Here is a 25,174-nt window from a genome sequence, read left to right on the forward strand (position 1 = left end):
TATACTGGTGATCATGTACCCACAAGGGATGTGGATGGAATTTGGGCATAAATAAATCTCAGTACATTCTTAAGACTATGCTATCCTTGTTAAGTGTCACTGCAAGCTTTGTAAAATATAAATAATATTTAAATCACTCTAGATCTGTAAATTCAGATCTTATTCGAGCACTTCAAATCTCTTAAGATGAGAATAATGTTTTCAATATAATTATATAAGCCACCAAAATGTTAATCTATATACGTCAGTTAACTATTGCTCTGTCTCCTGGACAATAGAAATCCATAAACATTTTAAAATATGGATCTTTTAGTGGAAAACAGGTTTCCTAGGGCACTAAGTCCATTACCAGGTGGAACTCTCTAGACAGTGGAGGATCTGCCTGGGTTTTGACCACAGCATTGACTTTTGAGAACTCAGTGGTGCTGAGTCACTGGTCTGAAGTTCATGAAGATTTACTTGGTTCTCACAAAGTCTGCTATGACCCTCAGTGTGCTCCACATTTGTCTAACTCCTACTGAGCTCCATGTTAGTAGCATATCCACTTTCATTATTCAACTTTGGTCTTTACATTGGATATAAGATGCTCTGGTCTCATTCAAAAATCTTTCACCTTATAATGCTTAATTTCCTTTGGATAAAGATATGCAGGTAAAATTATTTAACTGATTATAAGATTTTTGAATATATGTGTGTGCATGTATGTATACTATATATATATAGCATATAGTATGTATACTGTATGTATATATAGTATACATCTTTGAAATCAGTTTGCATCTTGCAGCACATGGCAACATTTTTTTTCCTTGTAAAACAACAAGGCCATATCAGAAATGATGAAATACAGTAGATTTGACCAATACAATCAAACCTTTCTTCTATTTTAGTCAAAATAAACAAATATCATAGAAGCAAAATTATATTTTAATAGCTTTTAAAAAATCTTTCTAAGACAGCTCTGTAATAATGCTAATAATTTTCATTTAGCTCATTTCTAAGAGATTTTTAGAAAGAGATACACAATTAATATAGCTGCTAAAAAATAAAACTACAGGGGCCTGGGTGGTTCAGTTGGTTAAGTGTCTGACTCTTGGTTTCAGATCTGGTCATGATATCATGGGTTATGAAATGGAGGCTTGAGTCCACCTCTGTGTTCAGTGGGGAACCTACTTGAAAATTTTCTCCTTCTGCCCCTCCCCCCACTCATGCGCACTCACACTCTCTCTCCCTCAATCTCTCAAATAAGTAAATAAAGCTTAAAACAAACAAACAAACAAAAAAACCCCTACAGACCCAAAATGGAGTTTCTTATGCTAAGCCCCATGTCACCAAACTAAGACTTGACTTAATTACAGTTTTGGTTCTTCTAGAAGAGGAATCTTCAACTAATCAGGAAATGCTTGACTAGCACTAGTTAGGTCATCTGTCTGATAGATCCTTGCTATCTAATAATCAACCTGCTCTTGTTGCCTAGTGTCACTTCCTTGTTCTCACTTACTTCTGCCTATGAAAGTCTGATTTTGTACAGCTCCTCAGAGCTCTTTTCTATCTGCAAGATTGGATGTTGCTTGATTGGAACTGATTTTTATTCAAATAAACTCTTAAAATTTTTAACACACCTCAGTTTATCTTTTTACAAATAGATATCTTGCAAGCTATTTTTACAAGTGGATGTCTCAGACAGCCACTAAAGCACAGTCACAGACGATGCCCTTATTGCTTAAAAACTGTTATGATCTTCTTTTGCACTTTTTGCCATTAAAAATGCAAGGTCAAACACCTCTGAGAACATTGGTCCTTAGAAAGTATATGCTTGTAATTTAGAACTACATTTATGTTTTCTCCAGCTACAAAGGTATCTTCGTGATTTTTAGAATTCTTCAGAAATGAGAAAACTTAGCACAAATACCAGCATTTTTCTAATCAATTTCAAGAAACACTGAAGAAAAGTTTGCTTCTAACCTCAGAGAGCTGAAGCTCCACAACCCAAAGGACTGGCAGTGAACCCCACAGCAAAGCTCTGCTGGAAGGCCCAAAGGCGGTGATCACACAGCTTTGCAATAAACAGCTTCGATCTTGTGCCCACATCTGGGAGAGGATGCTGCTTTTACTAACCCTGGCCTTCCTCACTCCACGTTGCCTAATTCTCCTTAAAAACCGAAGGACAGGCTTGTGAATATGTGGTTTAAGTAATGAAATAGCACAGGTTCCTTGATAGGAAACAGTGGGACTGTCCGGGTGCCTCAGGCAGTTTTGCCTCAGAGAAACAGCACAGATTTCAGGTAACAGAACATGCTGTTTCTTTTCCTTCCTCTGTCTTGCAGAGGTTATGTCAGCGTGGACAGTCCCAGAGATCAGCAGCTAGGTGACAGCACAGTGACTCAATCAGTTTTCAAATATGTGGAGGTTCATAGCCATTGCTCATATGGGCTGAGAACAGAAGAATTTGAGATTACTACGTTAAGAGTTCTAAAGACAAAAGAAAACAAATAAGCTGGTTCCTGCAAGCAGGGCCTCAAACAAATAAATTGGCAAAGGAAATTGTTTTCCTAAATTTAGAGAATCTGGCTCTAAAGGGAAGTGAGTCTCTCTTCATTCTGTGGGTTCACAGTGGGAATGGCCATCATACGTTTCTCTCAGACCTTCCCCTGCCCCTGAGCAGAATCTAGAAGACTGTCCCACATGGATTCCAATAGTAATATCCCTTATTTTATTCTTTTAAAAGCTCTACTTAAATCAGTTTCTAGAGTTATAGCTCCCGAGGGAAATTGATGGGTGTGGATGTCACTATTTTATTAATGCTAAAAAGGGCATAATAGTCCACACCAACCTCTGGAGAGAAGATCCAAGAATGGTACAGAGATATTACACTCCATTTTCAAATCAGCAGTGTTTTCTCTTAAGACATGTCTCTTCAAAGCAGACAAAAAGTTTATGGCAACATCTTGTGTGGCTCTGGTGAAAGATCTGAGCGGAATGAGAGAGCACAGACTGGGTTTGCAAGGAAGATTCCAGATGTGTGGACACCACTGAGCTGTAGGCTCAGATTTAGCACAGCTGGGTTCCTGTGGACAGTGCTTTCTGAGGCTGGAGAACATGCACACTTACAGGACAGGTGGAGGTGATCTGCTCCCACTGCGTCATGTTCAGGCTGTCCACCAGACTCGTGCATTTCTTCACCAAGATGTCCCAGCCACAGTAAGGGTCCTGGGCCTCAATGCAGGCGCTGCAAACATACACCCAAAGGTCAACAGAGAGGCAAGGCAGCCTTCCCCACACTACAATAGACCCAAGTTTACAGGAGTCTGGCCCTCACGAACTGACATGGGAACCAGTTCCGAGAAACAAAGTTTTAGTCTGCACGCTGGAGAACAATGTATGCATACATCCATAAGTATCTAACTGAATCAATTAATTTTGGATGAAATATCTATATTTTTCTTAAGATACAGGTTGGACAACTAAAGAACTATGTGTGAAAGGGAATATAAAGGAAGGGAAAAGAAATGTTGGGAAATATCAGGAAGGGAGACAGAACATAAAGACTCCTAACTCGGGGAAACGAACTAGGGGTGGTGGAAGGGGAGGAGGGCGGGTGTTGGAGGGGAATGGGTGACGGGCACTGAGGTGGACACTTGACGGGATGAGCACTGGGTGTTTTTCTGTATGTTGGTAAATTAAACACCAATAAAAGTTAATTAATAAAAAAAAAAAAAAAAAAAAAGAACTATGTGTGCCAACGTGAACCTTTTGGTGTCATGAATAAAGCTAGTCAGAATTTTGCAATGCTCAAAAACAGTAGGTTTTGTTATCACCACCACCATCATCATTATCATCATCATCACCACTACCACCACCACCACCACCACCACCATCATCATCATTATCATCACCACCACCACCATAACCACCACAATCATCATCTTCACTCCCTTAGCAACAGGTAGTATTTGCTGAAAACCTGTTATATCTTTCAGATACAACTTTTATAAAAAGGCATTATCATTTTCACTCTATCATCATCTTAATCACTACCATCACCACCATCATCACTACCACCAGCACCAACCACCTCCACTGCCACCATCATCTCATCACCGCCACCACCATCATCATCACTTTAATTCCAGATGTTATTTGTTGAACATCTGCTGTAATATATCAATTTATTGTATCATTTAGACACTTAACTCTAATGAGGAAGGTAGTATTATTTTTATTTTGTTGATGAGAAAACTGAGGCACAGAAGATTTAAGAAATTGACCCAAGGACAAGCAAATATACCCCAAACCCTTCAACATGGTTAGTTTGAATTTAATAAAATAGGAAAATCTCTTGGGTACTGTAGCGTAAAAAGGAATTAAAAATTTCAATTTAATTGTAGCTTAATACAGTTCCAACTGCAATACTAAACACATTATTTCAGAAGGATTGCAGGTGGTAGATGCTTTATTTTAGCTTTGTCTCCAAGAAAGAGTTCATACACCACAGGGGCATCATTAGATGAAGACTTTGGCCCCTATGTTATAAATGCAAGAGAAGGTATTCGAGGGTGGAGGGAAGCAGACAGAGTGATAATGACTGAGCCAAAATTATACAAAAGATGATGCCGCAGGCAAGCAGGGCATTGAACACCTGAGAATTCTCTCTCTGAAGGGGCCAAGAGGCCAGATGTGCAGCAAATGGGAGGGAGGAAAGGCAGGCTAGTGCAGCATGGAAGTGCTAATGTCTTCTTAGGGGTAAGGAGCCCCTTCCAACTGGGAGAATCTGTTAGAGGATTAATTACCAGTTAACCAAGAGTAGGCCTAGAAATCATGGCATATCTATCAAACGTGGGCCAAGGAGGTAGTATAAGTAATATTAAATTGTTAGTATCAATGATATAAAATAATCCTAATTAACATATCAAATATGTTACCACATATCAAGCACCATTTTAAGAGCCTGACCTCTATTAGCTCATTCCAACCCCACAGAACCTTTCTAAATGAAAGAAATGTAGTTGCTTTCAAATAAAGAAGCTGAAGCAGAGAAAGCTGAAGTAGAAGTCTCACAGCAGGGGCATATAACTCTAAAGACAATAAATCAAGCAATAATGGTATAAAACTATTACTTATTGCTATTATGGAATTATTATTTATTTACCACCCTGAGGAGTTCAAACAGAGATGGTTAACACTGTTGCTTCTCCCAGCAGGACTATGTTGGGTGGAGAGGGGTATGGGACAGTCACCTGTCACCATTGCCTCATAAGCACTTGTTGGTAAGTGACCAGGCACATGTTAAAAGGTAAACTGAGGCATATTGAAATTTCGAATCTGGTAGCATCAAATGTAAAGGGCTTAGGAGTCTCCCCTAACGGGAGCTAGGGGAGAGAATTTTACAGAGAAGACTCGGAGGCAAACCAAGGAAATTATTTTATTGCCTGTAGCTTAAGCGGTGGCCTTATTTGGGAAAGCCTGGTTGACTGGGATGGGTCGTTCACAAGTTTCACTTTCTCAGATTCAAGGGCAGTGACCCTGACATTGGTTTTGGTTTTCTGAGGTCAGCTACCAAGGCTTTAGGGCCACCCCAGGCTAAGAGCCTCTAGCTGAACTACCTTAACAGGCATATAGCGCCTGCATGTGAAAGATCAAACAAAACAGTTATAATGCACATAACACATGCTTTTCTTCCCCAGAACTAGGCACTATTCAGACTTTTATTTATTTGGAATATATTTTTTCTTCACAAATTAGAATTCATGCATGGTTACGTCTATATATACTTACATATTTTTGTTTGTGTTTATCATTACGATTAAATAAAACACACACAAAGGGAACTGTACACATAGCCTCTTATTTTGCTTTTTACACATAAAAATATATTCTAATTTCTTTTTTGTCAGCATATATAGCTCTACCTTGTTCCTTAGATAGCTGTATAGTGTTCTGTTCTAGATGAGTCAATATTTATTTGAATCCTTCAAAAGCAAGGCTGTAATGCACTTTTGTACGTATTTTCTACACGATAAACTTCTATATGTGGAACTTATGAGGCATAAGTTATGGGTATTAATAATTTTGTATTATCAATAGTTTGGAGGGTAACTACTCTCCCTCTTTCATGTTGAATGCTGCCTTTTTTTTTTAAACTTAGCCCTTTCTAATAGATAAAAACACTCTTCTAGTCATCCGTTCTATTTGTTCAGTTGTGAGATTAAAATGTAGTGTATGTGTATGCATTTATGCATCACCTATATTTCCATTCCTGTAAATTTCCTATTTGTAACCAATTCCTGCTTTATGCTTCTTTTTGATTGAATAACTGGTTTCACCGTTTTTATGTAGTCATTGCAAGTGAAAATTTCGGTGTCAGAAAATTAACCCCCTTTCAATAATGTTTCAAATACTTTTCCTACTTGTCATTAAATATTTTTCTTGCGATACAAATGTTTTAAAATTTTATGCAGTCAAGTTTATGCATCTTTTCCTTCACAGCATCTGAATTTTGTGCCATATTTTGAAAGAGCTTCCACACTTAAAAATCATAAAAACATTTATGCAGGATTTCTTCTGATCCTTTTATAGTATCATTTCATTTGCCTTCCTGTGATCCATGTGAAATGTATCTCTAGCAACAATCCCTTCCTCCCTCCGTTTGTTGAATTAAAACAAACAGGCAAACAAACAAACAAAACATGTATTTTTTTAATCTAAACTTCTCCATCCTCATACCAACACAAACAGATCTGGGGCTTAGAAGTAACAACCAGGAAGCTGTTTCTTTTTCCTTTTTCTACTGAATTCAGACAACATCTTTTTAAAACACAAGTTTATAACACAGAACGTGAGCATCAGCTTTTGAAATCTCTAGCTTTTGAGGTTGGGGAATATAATATTTTAATAACTTACTTTTAAATAAAAATTCATTTCAGTGATCAGTTCCATAGAGTGGAATTTGACTTGTATTCATAGTAAATAAAGCATAACCCACATTTCTCAATTTTAAGAACTCATCATTTTAAAGACACACAATTGATTTAATACCTTTTTTTGTTTTGTTTTGTTTTAGGGAATAAGAGAGATGAAAATAAACCAGTGACTGTGTAAGTCAGGAAAGTGTGCATTTTTGCATCTACAAAATAAGATATTTCACATATTGTCACTAGTTTCAAGGTCAGCAAATCATCCCTCAGAAATGTTGCCTGTGCAGATGTTGTTCTGTAGGAAGTTTGTGGAAATCTGAAGACCCCTCAACTATGAGATGTGGGCACAGGTGAAAACGAGGAGTCTTTCTGCTTCCTGCTGTGACCCTGCTTGGCTGGGACAGTGAGACCTGACCCACAGCATCCAGGTCTCAGCGCATCTGCCACATTGACTGAATGCCACAGCCTGTATCACACATGGGAATCCTCTCGTGCGTGAGCCCATTTTCACACTGGCAGGTAAACAGGACAAAGCTACATTTACAAAATGATTCAAAAGGCCTGAATTCCTTTTCATGTTTCTTATTAAAGCAACTTGACCATCAGACAAAATTAAAATTCCAAAAACAGTATAATTCCACCAAACCCCCTTCACTTTGCCCTAGGCTTCTCTTTGCAAATCTGCCTGCAGGGCTGAAACAATGCCACAGGGTTACACAGGATATTTTAAGCTGTTTTAAATGAAAAGCTGCTTGTAAAAACATCTCTGTCTTCCCATAATGTTGGCGGCTTTGCACATTCTTAACATTCCACTTATCCCTTAAACTATTAAAACTTCTCTACAAGCACAAATGCCCATTCATTAAAAATTCCATTTATATCTAAATATGTTTTCCTCAGTCAAAATATTTCATACCATAGCAAAATTCTGATGAGCCCTACTTTTAAAGTATGCTTTAAGAAAACTCAATCATCATAACTGATTGCCCTGGGAAGGTAGGTCTTTTAAAGAGACCATGTAGAAAATAACAGATGTCTTACTAATGAGGCCATCAGGAAAGCAGCTTTTCTTCACCAGACTTTGAAAATGTTTTTCTTTGTATGATGAATCTTTTTAATAAAAAATTTTCTTATTTTGCTAATAACCTCAGATTATTCTCATTTGATATATTGCCTTGGTATTTGAGAGGATCCGAATTCAGAAAATATGTTGGTCAGAATCTGAAAGTTTAATTTAAAAACACATTTGTTGAGAATATGTTTTTGAGCTCAATGTGTATTTAGAGACAGGCCTTAATTCTAGAAGAAGAATAAACTTCTTGCCCGTTTCTAGGACAGTTATAGCTAAATTTTTAGCTAAATTTTTAGCTAAATTTTTCCTTTAAATTTTAAAGTTTGTAGTTCTATTTTCTAATTTGAGTAAGAGGGAAAAGAGATATATTCATTAAAATCTTCTCATTGTATTTCTAGACAGCTGGAGCTGATTACTGAATACGTTCCCCTCACATGTTAGATTATCTGAGTGTCGATGACTTTATCTGATTTGTTTCTGTTACACTAATTGTCATTAAATCAGCTTATTTTTGATCTTAAGAATTTTTGCCATATTAAGAAAATGCATTCATTAAGCATGGGATTTTAAGTGTTTTAATCATTCATTCACTGGGCGCATACTTAGGACACCTGCCATGAACTAGACTGAAATTAGGGGGGTGCCATGGACAGCAAAGCAGAAACACTCACTGCACCTACAGAATTTACCCTTTAGCAAAGGAAATAGACACTAAGCAGTTACACAGATAAATAGCAACAACCATTTCCAAATGAAAAACCCAAAGAGGGAACTCCTGTTTAGATAGGGTCACGACATACACAGGGAGTGGCATTTAAACTGGGATCAGTGAGACGAATAGGATCAGCTTTGACATGGCTCAGGAAAAACAGAACATCTGATGGCAAGATGGACATGGGGAAGGCAGTTAGTTGGATGGAACTTGGGGAGTTTAAAGGATGAGAAAAGTGGAGGAAAGACTTTGGTTGAAGCTTGAGGAGCAGAATGTGCAGAGCCCTGGTACCCATTCAAGATTCAGGGTCTCCTAGTAAGTGCTGAAAACTTTAAAATACTGTGCAAAAACCATGTGTCTATACTTAACTTATTTCTACTATTATCATGACAGTAGTGGATTAGATGAATTTCTCTGTTCATGAAGGATCAATACAATCTGAGGTGTCTTATTCCTAATGACCAGTGTCACTCTATACCTTAGAATATGCTTTTAAGATTTGTATTAAAAACACTGTTTTACTAGAAATAAGGCTGAAAAAATTCTAATGAGACCAGAAAGCACTTGAGGAATGCATTATAAAGATACCCACACATCTGTCCTTCAGTTGGTGAATCCACCTGAAACATATATTTTCTTCAGTTTCTATTCCCACGAAACTGGAATGATAATAATTACCTCATAAGGTATTAAGGATTAAATTATATCATGTATTAAATAAGAAAAAGTTATTTGGGGGGATGGGATACATATAGATTATTATTCTATATATAACTATATGTAGTTATATATAGAATATATAGAATTACTATATATAGTAATTCTATGTAACTATAGATGTTATTCTAATTAATCTCTAAACATAATCACATATTACAATATGATATCAACTTTTGGGTATAGAATGTTTGAAAGCATTCTATATCCAAAATACTAAATCTACCAATGCCCTGGGCTCTTTATTTATGCAGGCAATGTGACACACCACAGCACATTCTATTAAGTGGTACGAAGTATTTTAACTACAAGTTTGAATAGATTCACAATTTTTTTTGACTACCTGGCAAAATGCCACGTGTTGAAAACACAAAGACCAGGAATGAACATGCAGTCTTGTGAGAGAGGAAGACTATGTTCATGAACACTGTCCACCAACATAAGGAGAGGTAACTACTAAGTAAGAATCTCAGACAATTGATGCTACAAGGGCCAGAGGAAAGAGGGGTAGGCCAGACGAGTTCCCGGGAGATGCCATGTGCAGGCTGGCTTTTGAATGAAGCTGGAGCTTAGCTGAGCGAGATAAGCATCCCTGGTCATGATGGTCCCAGGAAGGAAGACAGAATCATGTGCATGAGGCAGGATCAGGATGATAAGCACAGCAGCATGGCTGGGCTGAAGTTTCCATAAGATTCCTAGGAAACATACTGATGTGAATAAAATGTTGGCATTTTGCTTCAGCAAGAAAGATTTGGCTGTGGTGTGCAGCATGTATCAAGTTGTGAAATCTACTAGAAGATTAATTTATAATTCCCAAGAACTGAGATACAGCTACAGCATAATGGCATTTTTAAATTTAAGACACATGCCAAGTAAACAAAGATATAATTACTAGTAAAAATACATGTTTATACTCATTAACATCACTTGTTAAAGACATTTAATAGTAATTCACATTGCATGTTATGATTTGTAGATGAGATAAGTGAACTAGAATTTCAATTAGTCACTAACTTTTAATACATTAAAAACTATTCACTATTGGCTTATCATTAAATGACACTGATTAAATACAATGAGGATTTTTTACATTTAATTTTTCTTTTAATATTCATTTAGAACATTTAATATGTATCACCAGTAGTACTAAGTGAATGGTTTTTCATTAAAGTCTTATTAGGTGGATGGAACACTCAAATTTTCCTGAAAAAGTTGTTTTCAAACTGAATGGAACTGACACACATTTTATAGTGAAGAATTTTGGGAAAATTGATAGTAAAAAAGAAATAGTGAAAGGAGTAGAGTATTTGAAATAAGCAAAACAAAAGTGCTCTCTGGGATCTAGCAATTGTAATCAACTTGGGGCAACAGCTTTGGTTTCTGATATGACACAGACAATCCCTCATCGCTGACTCATCATGCACAGAACCTGAGCTGTTTATCTTGCCCTCTGGGTGGATCTCAATCATCCCAAAATTTGTCTCTTAACAAGAGAGGCCAAGTCGGCCCCCAGGAGGAAGCTCTCCAAGGTAGGTAGTTTTCTTCTCAGGGATCAAAATCAGGACAAAGAAGACAAGAGGAGTATCGGTGACTCCACATGAACCCTTCACAGCCCAGGGATGATGAAGTAATTGCTGGGAGTGAGGACCAGAAAACACCGTGTCCAAGTGTCCAAGAAGGAAAGAAATGAATCTATGGTCACTTCATTCAGGGAAAAGTCTGCACTTTTGGTATTCTATGTTCTCTACAAACCAGAGGGAATGAAAGGTCCACAGTCTCTTTTTCTCCTCCACAAATCAGAGATAAAAATGAAGACACAATTACTCTTTGGCCATCTGATGTTGCTTCAAGGGAAACTTTCTGTGGACCAGGAGATGAGGGTTTAATGGACAGAATCAGAAGACACAGGAGAATATGAAGAATTGTCAGTTACACATGAAGAATGCACAAGGGGTCAAGTAGTTTTAACTTTTACTTAAAATATTAGAGGGCAGTAAATCCAGAGAAAACATTTATATTACTCTGACTCCTTATAATTCACCCAGCTTAACAGTTTTCCCATGACTGAGCGAAGGAGGCTTAAACTCCAGAAAGTACCCCCATGAGAGCATAGCCAAGCTCAAGGGAAGAATTTCTGTGTCAGCAGAACAGTTATACTAAGGGTGGTATCTACCCTGAATTTGGAATCTCTGGTGCCTTCTCCAACTTGGTGACAACAGCAAGGAGGGTAAGCCCTTGGCTCTCCTCACACCTGGCCCTGTCCAACCTCCCCTTATCAGTGACTGAATCTCAGCCTCTTGGATATAGAGATAAATGACACAGTGAGGGACTTGAGACAGGAAATTACCAAATATCCACTGACAGATGCTCCTGCCAACTGAATGGAGCCATGTTGACATCACTCATCTACACATAGAACATCGTCAGGGTAGAATTTCACAAAGTGCCAGAAAATTTATTTGCCAGACAGACCAAAGCCAGGTACATAATATAATACACGTAGAGTCTGGCCTGATCAGCCCTGTCCCTCTCAGATAAAGGGTAGTTGTTAAAGGAGAAAAGTAAATTCCTGACAGGTCCAGATGGACTGGTCCAGAGGCAATGTGAAATATACCTCAGCAAAGAAGGCAAAGCAGTATACAAGAGCCATTTGATTTTTTGTTTTCTCCGCTCCTCTCCTCCCTTTCCTTCCTCCCACTCTCTTTCTTTTTTGCCCTCTTTCTTTCTTCCTTCCATCCTTTCTTTTTCATATATTTGCATTTTACTTTCATTTGAGACAGGGAAAAAATTTGAAACCAAGCCTTCAACAGAGTGTGCAATGAATCAAGAAATATCATTCACAAGCAATGCCAGCTCAGCAGGACTGACATGAACTGGATATACTGGAAGTAGAAGGGAAACAAATCATGGACTGAATTCTTTTATGTGCCAGTTTCATTATGTACTCTTTGCCCGTGTGCTTGCTGTAATATACTGAATGGCTTGCTCATAATCACATACTAAGTAAAGGCTTATTTAGGATCCACCTGAATCTGAAGCTTATGATCTTTCCATATGCAAACTGTTTTGTAGACACATGGGGTTAGTTATTTCCTTAAGAACCATTAATTCATTGGATTATGCTGCAAATAAAAATCTTAAGGGAAGCTTGGTGTATAAAAGCCAAGGTGCTGCTGGCCAGGATAACTCTGGTGCAACGATTTGGAGCCTGGAAAACTGCTACAGCCCAAGCTTACCCATGGAGTTCTCTATGCAGCTTTAAACTGGGGAGTGCAAACCCAGGAAGCCTGTGGAGTAGACACTAAATAGTGAAACCTCACATTGTGAGCTCTTTGGTTGTGTTTCTCAAACTCAACTGAGGTACAAAAGGTTGGTAATTACACTAATTACATGACTTTATCCAAGTGACTGGAACACAGATTGTCATTTAGGAAACAGAAACATCTTTTTTGAGGAAACTGAACAGAAAGCTAAACCCAAAACTGTGCTAGTTAATGCATAACCAAGGAAAGCTTCTGTATTAATTAGGAGAGCATTTTGTATTAATAATTTGATATTCTTTTCTTAGCTGGAACCCCTACCAAATTGTATAAGCTTCAGACCCCACAAAATCTGCATTTCTCCCTGATTATTACAGAGCAAACAGTAGTATGAATTATGTTTCTTAAATTACTAGTCAAGTTCATGTATGTTCATCTTCTATCACATTTCAACTGTTCATTTTCCAATCTGCCCAGGACCTGGGGATATTAACTTGGGATTTCACTAAAAAGTAGTATTTCAGCCAAGCCTCTCTTATAGTGTGCTTTGCATAACAGTAAGTAGACGTTGGTGAATGTATTTTGTCTTTTTCTCCTATTTTTGAAAGTTATAATGATGACATACACATACTGCTATTTTGTTCTTTTTCAGTTACTATCATATCATGCATATATCTTCACAGTCATCACTTACTGGCTTCAGAATAATCCACAGAGTAAATACTCCATTGAATGAGTATATTGCAACTTGGTGATTAATTCTCTTACTATTAGAAATTTATGATTGGAACACTGGTTGTGATTCAAATAGCGCTTAAGAAATAATTAGACAGGAGGGGCAAGATGGCGGAGGAGCAGGGTCTCCAGGTCACCTGTCCTCAGCAAATTACCTAGAAAACCATCCAATCATCCTGAAAACCTACGAATTCGGCCTGAGATTTAAAGAGAGACCAGCTGGAACGCTACAGTGAGAAGAGTTCGCGCTTCTATCAAGGTAGGAAGACGGGGAAAAAGAAATAAAGACACAAAAGGCCTCCAAGGGGGAGGGGCCCCGAGGAGCCGGGCTGAGGCCGGGGCGAGTGTCCCCAGGACAGGAGAGCCCCGTCCCGGAGGAGCAGGAGCTGCACCGACCTTCCCCGCGGAAAGGGGCTCCCCGGGAATTGGAGCAGGATCCCCAGAAAGGCGGGGACGCCCTCGGGCTCCCTGGGACAGTAACAGAGGAACTGCGCCCCGGAGAGTGCGCCGAGCTCCCTAAGGGCTGCAGCGCTCGGCGGGACCCGGAGCAGCTCGGAGGGGCTCGGGCGGCGGCTCCGCGGAGGGGGCTGCGGGGCTCCGGGAACAGCTCGGCGGCGGCGGCTCGGGCGGAGGAAGAAGCTCTGCGGAGGGGGCTGCGCGGCTCCGGGAACAGCTCGGAGGGGCTCGGGCGGCGGCTCCGCGGAGGGGGCTGCGCGGCTCCGGGAACAGCTCAGCGGCGGCGGCTCGGGCGGAGGAAGAAGCTCCGCGCGGAGGGGGCGGCGCGGCTCCGGGAACAGCTCGGAGGGGCTCGGGCGGCGGCTCCGCGGAGGGGGCTGCGCGGCTCCGGGAACAGCTCAGCGGCGGCGGCTCGCGCAGAGGAAGAAGCTCCGCGCGGAGGGGGCTGCGCGGCTCCGGGAACAGCTCGGAGAGGCTCGGGCGGCGGCTCCGCGGAGGGGGCTGCACCGCCGGGAGCGCGAATCCAACAGCGCAGGCCCCGGAGCACAGGGCGCCGGGACAAGGCCAGGATCCGGCCTCCCCCGGGACAGGCAGAGGCCGGGAGGGCCCAGGACAGCAAGGACGCTCCTGCCTGGAACTGAGCAGATCAGCGGCCCCGCCCCGGAGCCCCCAGGCCCTGCAGACGGAGAGCCCCGGAGCTACTGCGGGGGCTGACTCCAGGGTCCCAGAGCTGCCCCCGCCACTGTGGCTTCCTCCCGGGGCCTCACGGGGTGAACAACCCCCACCGAGCCCTGCACCAGGCAGGGGCAGAGCAGCTCCCCCAAGTGCTAACACCTGAGAATCAGCACAGCAGGCCCCTCCCCCAGAAGACCAGCGAGACGGACCAGTTCCAGGGGAAGTCAAGGGACTTAAACTACACAGAATCGGAAGATACTCCCCCGTGGTTTTTTTTGTTTTTTGTTTTTTTGTTTTTGTTTTTTTTTTTTTTTTGTTTTTGTTTTGTTTTGTGCTTTTTTTTTCTCTCTTTCTTCTTGATTTCTGATTGCTTTCCCCACCCCCCCTTTTTTCTTTTTTCTCCTTTCTTTTTCTTTCTTTTTCTTCTCTTTTTCCCCTATTTTTTTCTTCTTTCTCTTTTTTCTTTTTCTCTTTTCTTTCCTTCTCTCTCTTTTTCTCCTTTTCCCAATACAACTTGTTTTTGGCCACTCTGCACTGAGCAAAATGACTAGAAGGAAAACCCCTCAAAAAAAAGAATCAGAAACAGCCCACTCTCCCACAGAGTTACAAAATATGGATTACAATTCAATGTCAGAAAGCCAATTCAGAAGCACTATTTTACAGCTACTGGTGGCTCTAGAAAAAACCATAAAGGACTCAAGAGACTTCATGACTGCAGAATTTAGATCCAATCAGGCAGAAATTAAAAATCAATTAAATGAGATGCAATCCAAGCTAGAAGTCCTAACGACGAGGCTTGACGAGGTGGAAGAACGAGTGAGTGACATAGAAGACAAGTTGATGGCAAAGAGGGAAACTGAGGAAAAAAGAGACAGGCAATTAAAAGACCATGAGGATAGATTAAGGGAAATAAATGATAGCCTGAGGAAGAAAAACCTACGTTTAATTGGGGTTCCCGAGGGCGCGGAAAGGGACAGAGGGCCAGAATATGTATTTGAACAAATCCTAGCTGAAAACTTTCCGAATCTGGGAAGGGAAACAGGCATTCAGATCCAGGAAATAGAGAGATCCCCCCCTAAAATCAACAAAAACCGTTCAACACCTCGACATTTAATAGTGAAGCTTGCAAATTCCAAAGATAAGGAGAAGATCCTTAAAGCAGCAAGAGAAAAAAAGTCCCTGACTTTTATGGGGAGGAATATTAGGGTAACAGCAGACCTCTCCACAGAGACCTGGCAGGCCAGAAAGGGCTGGCAGGATATATTCAGGGTCCTAAATGAAAAGAACATGCAACCAAGAATACTTTACCCCGCAAGGCTTTCATTCAAAATGGAAGGAGAGATAAAGAGCTTCCAAGACAGGCAGGAACTGAAAGAATATGTAACCTCCAAACCAGCTCTGCAAGAAATTTTAAGGGGGACTCTTAAAATTCCCCTTTAAGAAGAAGTTCAGTGGAACAATCCACAAAAACAAGGACTGAATAGATATGATCACACTGAACTCATATCTATCAATAGTAACTCTGAATGTGAACGGGCTTAATGACCCCATCAAAAGGCGCAGGGTTTCAGACTGGATAAAAAAGCAGGACCCATCTATTTGCTGTCTACAAGAGACTCATTTTAGACAGAAGGACACCTACAACCTGAAAATAAAAGGTTGGAGAACCATTTACCATTCAAATGGTCCTCAAAAGAAAGCAGGGGTTGCCATCCTTATATCAGATAAATTAAAATTTACCCCGAAGACTATAGTGAGAGATGAAGAGGGACACTATCTCATACTCAAAGGATCTATCCAACAAGAGGACTTAACACTCCTCAATATATATGCCCCGAATGTGGGAGCTGCCAAATATTTAAACCAATTAATAACCAAACTCAAGAAATACCTTGATAATAATACACTTATACTTGGTGACTTCAATCTAGCTCTTTCTACCCTGGATAGGTCTTCTAAGCACAACATCTCCAAAGAAACGAGAGCTTTAAATGATACACTGGACCAGATGGATTTCACAGATATCTACAGAACTTTACATCCAAACTCAACTGAATACACATTCTTCTCAAGTGCACATGGAACTTTCTCCAGAATAGACCACATACTGGGTCACAAATCGGGTCTGAACCGATACCAAAAGATCGGGATAGTCCCCTGTATATTCTCAGACCATAATGCCTTGAAATTAGAACTTAATCACAACAAGAAATATGGAAGGACCACAAACACGTGGAGGTTAAGGACCATCCTGCTAAAAGATGAAAGGGTCAACCAGGAAATTAAGGAAGAATTAAAAAGATTCATGGAAACTAATGAAAATGAAGATACAACCGTTCAAAATCTTTGGGATGCAGCAAAAGCAGTCCTGAGGGGGAAATACATCGCAATACAAGCATACATTCAAAAACTGGAAAGATCTCAAATTCAAAAGCTCACCTTACACATAAAGGAACTAGAGAAAAAGCAACAAATAGACCCCACCCCCAGCAGAAGAAGAGAGTTAATTAAAATTCGAGCAGAACTCAATGATATCGAGACCAAAAGAACTGTGGAACAGATCAACAGAACCAGGAGTTGGTTCTTTGAAAGAATTAATAAGATAGATAAACCATTAGCCAACCTTATTAAAAAGAAGAGAGAGAAGACTCAAATTAATAAAATCATGAATGAGAAAGGGGACATCACTACCAACACCAAGGAAATACAAACGATTTTAAAAACATATTATGAACAGCTGTACGCCAATAAATTAGGAAATCTAGAAGAAATGGACGCATTCCTGGAAAGCCACAAACTACCAAAACTGGAGCAGGAAGAAATAGAAAACCTGAACAGGCCAATAACCAGGGAGGAAATTGAAGCAGTCATCAAAAACCTCCCAAGACACAAGAGTCCAGGGCCAGATGGCTTCCCAGGGGAATTCTATCAAACGTTTAAAGAAGAAATCATACCTATTCTACTAAAGCTGTTTGGAAAGATAGAAAGAGATGGAGTACTTCCAAATTCGTTCTATGAGGCCAGCATCACCTTAATTCCGAAACCAGACAAAGACCCCACCAAAAAGGAGAATTACAGACCAATATCCCTGATGAACATGGATGCAAAAATTCTCAACAAGATACTAGCCAATAGGATCCAACAACACATTAAGAAAATTATTCACCATGACCAAGTAGGATTTATCCCTGGGACACAAGGCTGGTTCAACACTCGTAAAACCATCAATGTGATTCATCATATCAGCAAGAGAAAAACCAAGAACCATATGATACTCTCATTAGATGCAGAGAAAGCATTTGACAAAATACAGCATCCATTCCTGATCAAAACCCTTCAGAGTGTTGGGATAGAGGGAACTTTCCTCGACATCTTAAAAGCCATCTACGAAAAGCCCACAGCAAATATCATTCTCAATGGGGAAGCACTGGGAGCCTTTCCCCTAAGATCAGGAACAAGACAGGGATGTCCACTCTCACCACTGCTGTTCAACATAGTTCTGGAAGTCCTCGCCTCAGCAATCAGACAACAAAAAGACATTAAAGGCATTCAAATTGGCAAAGAAGAAGTCAAACTCTCCCTCTTCGCCGATGACATGATACTCTACATAGAAAACCCAAAAGCCTCCACCCCCAGATTGCTAGAACTCATACAGCAATTTGGTAGCGTGGCAGGATACAAAATCAATGCCCAGAAATCAATGGCATTTCTATACACTAACAATGAGACTGAAGAAAGAGAAATTAAGGAGTCAATCCCATTTACAATTGCACCCAAAAGCATAAGATACCTAGGAATAAACCTAACCAAAGAGGTAAAAGATCTATACCCTAAAAACTATAGAACACTTCTGAAAGAAATTGAGGAAGACACAAAGAGATGGAAAAATATTCCATGCTCATGGATTGGCAGAATTAATATTGTAAAAATGTCAATGTTACCCAGGGCAATTTATACGTTTAATGCAATCCCTATCAAAATACCATGGACTTTCTTCAGAGAGTTAGAACAAATTATTTTAAGATTTGTGTGGAATCAGAAAAGACCCCGAATAGCCGGGGGAATTTTAAAAAAGAAAACCTTAGCTGGGGGCATCACAATGCCAGATTTCAGGTTGTATTACAAAGCTGTGGTCATCAAGACAGTGTGGTACTGGCACAAAAACAGACACATAGATCAATGGAACAGAATAGAGAACCCAGAAGTGGACCCTGAAATGTACGGCCATCTAATATTCGACAAAGGAGGAAAGACTATCCATTGGAAGAAAGACAGTCTCTTCAATAAATGGTGCTGGGAAAATTGGACATCCACATGCAGAAGAATGAAACTGGACCACTCTCTTTCACCATACACAAAGATAAACTCAAAATGGATGAGAGATCTAAATGTGAGACAAGATTCCATCAAAATCCTAGAGGAGAACACAGGCAACACCCTTTTTGAACTTGGCCACAGTAACTTCTTGCAAGATACATCCACGAAGGCAAAAGAAACAAAAGCAAAAATGAACTATTGGGACTTCATCAAGATAAGAAGCTTTTGCACAGCAAAGGATACAGTCAACAAAACTAAAAGACAACCTACAGAATGGGAGAAGATATTTGCAAATGACATATCAGATAAAGGGCTAGTTTCCAAAATCTATAAAGAACTTATTAAACTCAACACCAAAGAAACAAACAATCCAATCATGAAATGGGCAAAAGACATGAAGAGAAATCTCACAGAGGAAGACATGGACATGGCCAACATGCACATGAGAAAATGCTCTGCATCACTTGCCATCAGGGAAATACAAATCAAAACCACAATGAGATACCACCTCACACCAGTGAGAATGGGGAAAATTAACAAGGCAGGAAACAACAAATGTTGGAGAGGATGCGGAGAAAAGGGAACCCTCTTACACTGTTGGTGGGAATGTGAACTGGTGCAGCCACTCTGGAAAACTGTGTGGAGGTTCCTCAAAGAGTTAAAAATAGACCTGCCCTACGACCCAGCAATTGCACTGTTGGGGATTTACCCCAAAGATTCAGATGCAATGAAACGTCGGGACACCTGCACCCCGATGTTTCTATCAGCAATGGCCACAATAGCCAAACTGTGGAAGGAGCCTCGGTGTCCATCGAAAGATGAATGGATAAAGAAGATGTGGTTTATGTATACAATGGAATATTACTCAGCAATTAGAAACGACAAATACCCACCATTTGCTTCAACGTGGATGGAACTGGAGGGTATTATGCTGAGTGAAATAAGTCAATCGGAGAAGGACAAACAGTGTATGTTCTCATTCATTTGGGGAATATGAATAATAGTGAAAGGGAATATAAAGGAAGGGAAAAGAAATGTTGGGAAATATCAGGAAGGGAGACAGAACATAAAGACTCCTAACTCGGGGAAACGAACTAGGGGTGGTGGAAGGGGAGGAGGGCGGGTGTTGGAGGGGAATGGGTGACGGGCACTGAGGTGGACACTTGACGGGATGAGCACTGGGTGTTTTTCTGTATGTTGGTAAATTAAACACCAATAAAAGTTAATTAAAAAAAAAAATAAAATAAAAGTTTCAAGAACCTTCAAAAAAAAAAAAAAAAAAAAAAAGAAATAATTAGACAGGGATGTCAGGCTGGAAGATTAGGTCCTAGGATAGTATAGGATCAGATTTTATTTTTTATTTATTTTTTTTTTTTTAGGATCAGATTTTAATGATAAATTGATTTTGGGATAAAGTCTAAGGTAACTCTAAGGTCCTTTGGCTCAAATCCACAACAGATATTCAGGAGATTTTATTTATGCCAGAACTACTCATTAGACTCTGAGCCCCATGAAGATAGGGTCAGGGATGCCTCATCTATCAATCTATACCCAGGGGCTTGGCACATATTAAGATCAATAAATATATTATGAATGAATTAACTAAGGAAAAGCCAGTCTTGAGAAGCTAATCCAAAGTCAATGCAAACAAAAACTCAAGACACTGAGATTTGGAAAATATTAAATTCATTTTGAAGGGAGAATATTTACTTTGTAAATTGAGTGTATGTTAAAATTTCTTCTGAATGTTTATATGATTCATAACTGAATGGCTAAAGTTGTCATGCTGGAAGACCTGTGGGGGTCCTGCAATTTCTCTCTGTACATGGTATTTCTCCCATCAGGCAGATGCTGTCTGTAGGCAACATTTAATTAATAAAGGTGCCGACATATTAACTCCACGTTTTGAAACTTTGCTCTTTCAAGCAATAAATGTTCTGTAGTAACCTAATCTCCATACTAATTTTCTTAATGAGTGTTAATTTCTTTAACTAAATGACATTATTACAAGCTAAATGAATTAAAAATGGCTAGACATCCATTTGCAAAGGGAGCTGATCTCACTCTTAATCGTACCATCTTTCCCTAGTTTCATTAAGCAAAACCTAAAAGACATGTCTCTTCTGTTTTGTATGAAGACTATGATTCTCCTGGCTTCCAGCTTTTCTTCTCTCCCCAGTTAGTTCTTATAATAAGCCCAAAATTAAACAACAAACACCTAAGGCCTGGGAGCATTTGATCCTTTATCTAATGTTTCGTATCAGTACATTTTTCTATAAAGACAGTTTCACTATTTTGTGAGAATTGGGGTTTACTTTATAGATCATGAAGTAAAATAGCAGAGAGGGGCAAGGGAGTGTCCATTAGTAAATCTGACAGATGTTTACTGACCCTGTCTTGGGCTGGGTACCATGCTTAAGACTGCACAGACCTGGAAAGACATGCCCAGGTTGTGACTCATGGTTTGACGGGTTGAAGGAAATAGGGCCTGGCATGCAGTGCTCGGAATTCTAGTTTCCGTTCTAGGCCTGATGATTCTCAGGACATTCTCTCTCCAGTTTGGACCAATCCCTCATCTACACAAAGTTAGCCCTATAACTTGAGAGGTTCACCTTACCTTGTAATTGTGATGGATGTAAAAAAAAATAAAGAATATTTAAGTGTCTGAAGAGAAGAAAATGCCTGGTATTCAGAAAACAGTAAGGTATAGACTTAGTTCATGTAATTTAATAATTAACATAATAACTTAACACATTATTTTATGTATACATGGGTGGCTCAGTAGCTGAGCACCTGCCTTTGGCTCAGGGCGTGACCCCAGGGTCCTGGGATCGAGTCCCACATCGGGCTCCCACAGGGAACCTACTTCTCCCTCTGCCTATGTCTCTGCCTCTCTCTCTGCTCTCTCTCTGTGTGACTCTCATGAATAAATAAAATCTTAAAAAAAAAACACAAAACAATAAGACACCTTATTTTATAAATCAGAGTTTATGATGATTGAAGGTACATTCATTCAAAAGGCATATATGATAAAATTCAAATTCAGGAGTCAGCAGGTGACAGCCCACGGACCAAGTCCAGACTGCCACCTCAAGTTTTACTGAAATGCAATGTAGGGCAATGTTCTGCCCTGACACTCTGGTGACCTAACAACCTCAGCTGAATGAACTTTGGCGGAATGCTGAGTGATCTCCCCAATTGTGGTACACGGGAGGATTCCAAGAAGCTGTTAAAAAGCCATTTCCCTCCCACTACCCTATGTCCAGGGAAGCTATCATGAGATCGTTTCTCCTCATGTTCCAGGCTCTGAAGAGGTTGAAGGCCTTCACCCCCTACACTCACCCCAGTACTACATAACTACAGGTTATGAAGCTGCTAGGCTGCAGCAGAGCTGGATCCTCAGCAACATGTCGCCCTCGTTCTGTGCTGCATGGTCATCTGGCCCTTTGCTTTGCCGTCATCCTGTGGGACAAGGGGTTGTGGGACAAGGGGTTGTGGGACAAAGGTGGCTAAAACCTTTTCTGGTCTTGTATTTGTTGTCTATAAAAGTAATGAAGTGTTTGCACCTAAAAGTGAGTTGTTCCTTTGGCCTGGTGAATCTGTTACCCTTGTCAACCTCCATTCATTATGGTTGGCTGCTCCCATGCTATAAGGAGGGAGAGGTCATGTAGTCTGGGAGGCCTAAAACATCTTCTATCTGGTTCTTGACAGGCAGTTTGCTGACCCACTGATGTAATTACTGTGTAATCATTATGCTGACTTTCAAGTCCAAGTCAAAAGCCTTCCCATCACTACTTGCTTTTCCTGAGGCTGAGGAGTGTCAACCATTTGTATCAATTGGAAAGCTACATTGTTTCCTGGGGAAGGGTAATAGCCCAGATCCTGTGATCATTCCTTCCTTTCTGAAGTAGGGAGATGAGGGCTCTTATCAGTTGTGACCAGAGTCTGCTTTGCTTCAAGGGACATGTTATAACATCACATTCATATTCATGTAAGGCAGGAATTAAGGTAGCACAAGTCTTGGCTGCTCTATCCTTTGCATCCCTGTAGAGACCTTTGCCCACTTGAAAGGCCTCATGCTGCTTTGGGGGTGTCCTGACCCATGTGCCAGGTGCATGTGATGTGGCCCAAGGAATGGCAATGGCTCACCTATATTCCACTGTCACACGTGGTACCCACGTCTGGGCCTGTCAAGATCCCCACATTCCTCAAAATTAGTAAATGGCAATTTACTTTATGAAACAAATACCTATGTATGGTAAGTCCTGGAGTACAAAAGGATATACAAAAAAAGGAAAAGTTCCCCTTGCACTTTACATCCCTAGTGGTAACCACCTGATGAGCTGGGTTTAATCACTGGCCTAATTTTCCTATGCTATTCATTAAATACTTATGGGGGGAAAAAAAAAGCTAAAATTAAAACAAAATCTTTTCAATCATTTTTGAGATAAAACTGGACTAACATGTATTTTTTAAATGTTGTTCTTCCAAAATAACTTTCTGAGGTCAATGGCTCTGACTAGTTAAAAACATGGTGCTATTTGTTCCAAGTTACAAGGTGTGCGCAGCATGGCATACACACCCAACACATTTTTCCACCTCCCCCAAGGCTCCAGAATCCTTTCTAGAACAAGTGGAGGTGGGAATTCACTGTGGAATAACCAAAGGGTATCAACCTCCCTTGGGTGTGCTGGGTGAAGCCTGACAGCAAGTATAATAAAGAGGAAATGATGGGGAGAGGTGATGGCTAATCATCAAGTGGACATGCTTGACTTCTGCTTGCCTTTGTAGCTTACCAGCTCTCAGAGACACACGTGGTCAGTGCCACAGTGCAGCTGACACCCAGCCATGAGGCTTATGTCCTCATTGTCCCAGGGGCAGCACAGGGAACCCAAGAGAAAGCCTGGGCCTTGGGGATAGGGCTCCAGTCCTGAAGCTGGCTTTCATATTGCAGAAGGTATATGTGATGTCGGGCAGGATCCAAAAAATCTGAGCCACCATCTCCTCATCTGAGAAATGGAGATGATGGGCAACTTGCCCCTCAGGGTATAGCGGTGACAGCAAACGATGGTAAGAGCTAGCACTGCACCAGATATGTAAAAGAAACTCATGGGACTGAATCAACTGTCATCATTTATAAACATCTGAACAGACACCAAACTGTGCATGGCTTTTGAAAAATGGACACTTAAAAAAATGTTAATGTGATTTGGAAGGAGACAGGTACTTTAGTTAACCTCAGTCTCTCTTGTCAAACATTACAAAGCTCATTTATAAAATTGATTTTTCCAATAATGAATGAAATTACTTATATTATACTATGGAATATGGAAAGTATGTTTATCAAAGTAATTACTGCTCAGTTGTCACTCGGTTGTTATCCTGTTCCTATTCACTCTATTTCTTTAGGCATATTTCTAGAAAATTAAAATTGCTTTTGTCAAAAAAAAAATCTTTCCCCATAATTCATCAAAAAAAAAAATCTGGCTATGTAGATATTAGTTTCTTAAAAATGGGTGCTTTTCTCCAGTTAGTGTTCATGAGGGAGGTTTTCTCATCTTTCTGTAGGAAGAGGACAGCAAAGAAACATAAAGGAAAGAATCCACAGAAACGCTTGGGTTTAAGTCTTCAGATTTTCTTCTCTCAAATGGAATATTGAAGGGTCAAACACAACCTAACCTATTCTGAGTGTGGGGACACAGAAGACCACAGTTTATCAGTTTACAATAAAGTTATAATCTCTCGTGGCTGCTCTCTGAATGGGTGGACAAGTAAACAGCAGGGAGATTCAGCTCTGGGTACAACTGTATCATTTTCTCCTCCCAGGAGCGTGATGAAGACAGTCAAGTGGCCCTATTCTCCTCACAGGAGAAAGGGGGGGACTATGAAAACCTCCTGGGCTGCTGTGCCTGGTGGTGGCTGGTGCCCATGGTTTCCTGACTGGGCTCCATGTCCAGCCATGCAGGAGATGAGTTGGGTACGATGACACCTCGCTTCCCTGACTTGATGCAGGAGTTAGCTTTTCAGGTTGTACCCGGAGTTGGCCTCGTAACCCCAACTCAATGAGGCAATGCACCATGGGAAGGATAAGCTTTCCCCTGCTGTGTAAGCCATGGACTCTAATTTTGGTCCCCCAAACACCCCACATACACACAGGCCTGTGTCTTCCTGCGTGTTATCCTGTGTTATGCCCCCAAAAGTCCGTTACAACTCAGAGCTCACTGGGCTGTGGTTGGAAGACTGGTGCCCTTCCAAGGGCATTCCAATTGGTGACAACTGACTGGCGAGACTCCAAGCCTCCCTGTCACCCACTGAC

At 40.5% G+C, this 25,174-nt stretch overlaps 1 protein-coding gene across 3 annotated transcripts in view; it reads right to left on the reverse strand.

Annotated features, from left to right (window-relative positions):
- SEMA5A (semaphorin 5A) overlaps window positions 1–25,174 on the reverse strand; it is a 488,460-nt gene that overhangs the window by 89,600 nt on the left and 373,686 nt on the right. For all 3 annotated transcript variants that reach the window (XM_041731983.1, XM_041731984.1, XM_041731985.1), the window contains one exon: window positions 3,112–3,229. In XM_041731983.1, the coding sequence (XP_041587917.1) occupies window positions 3,112–3,229 (118 nt within the window). The remainder of the gene's footprint in view (window positions 1–3,111; window positions 3,230–25,174) is intronic.

The sequence above is a fragment of the Vulpes lagopus genome, chromosome 17, assembly GCF_018345385.1.
Source record: "Vulpes lagopus strain Blue_001 chromosome 17, ASM1834538v1, whole genome shotgun sequence".
Classification (NCBI taxonomy): Eukaryota; Metazoa; Chordata; class Mammalia; order Carnivora; family Canidae; genus Vulpes; species Vulpes lagopus.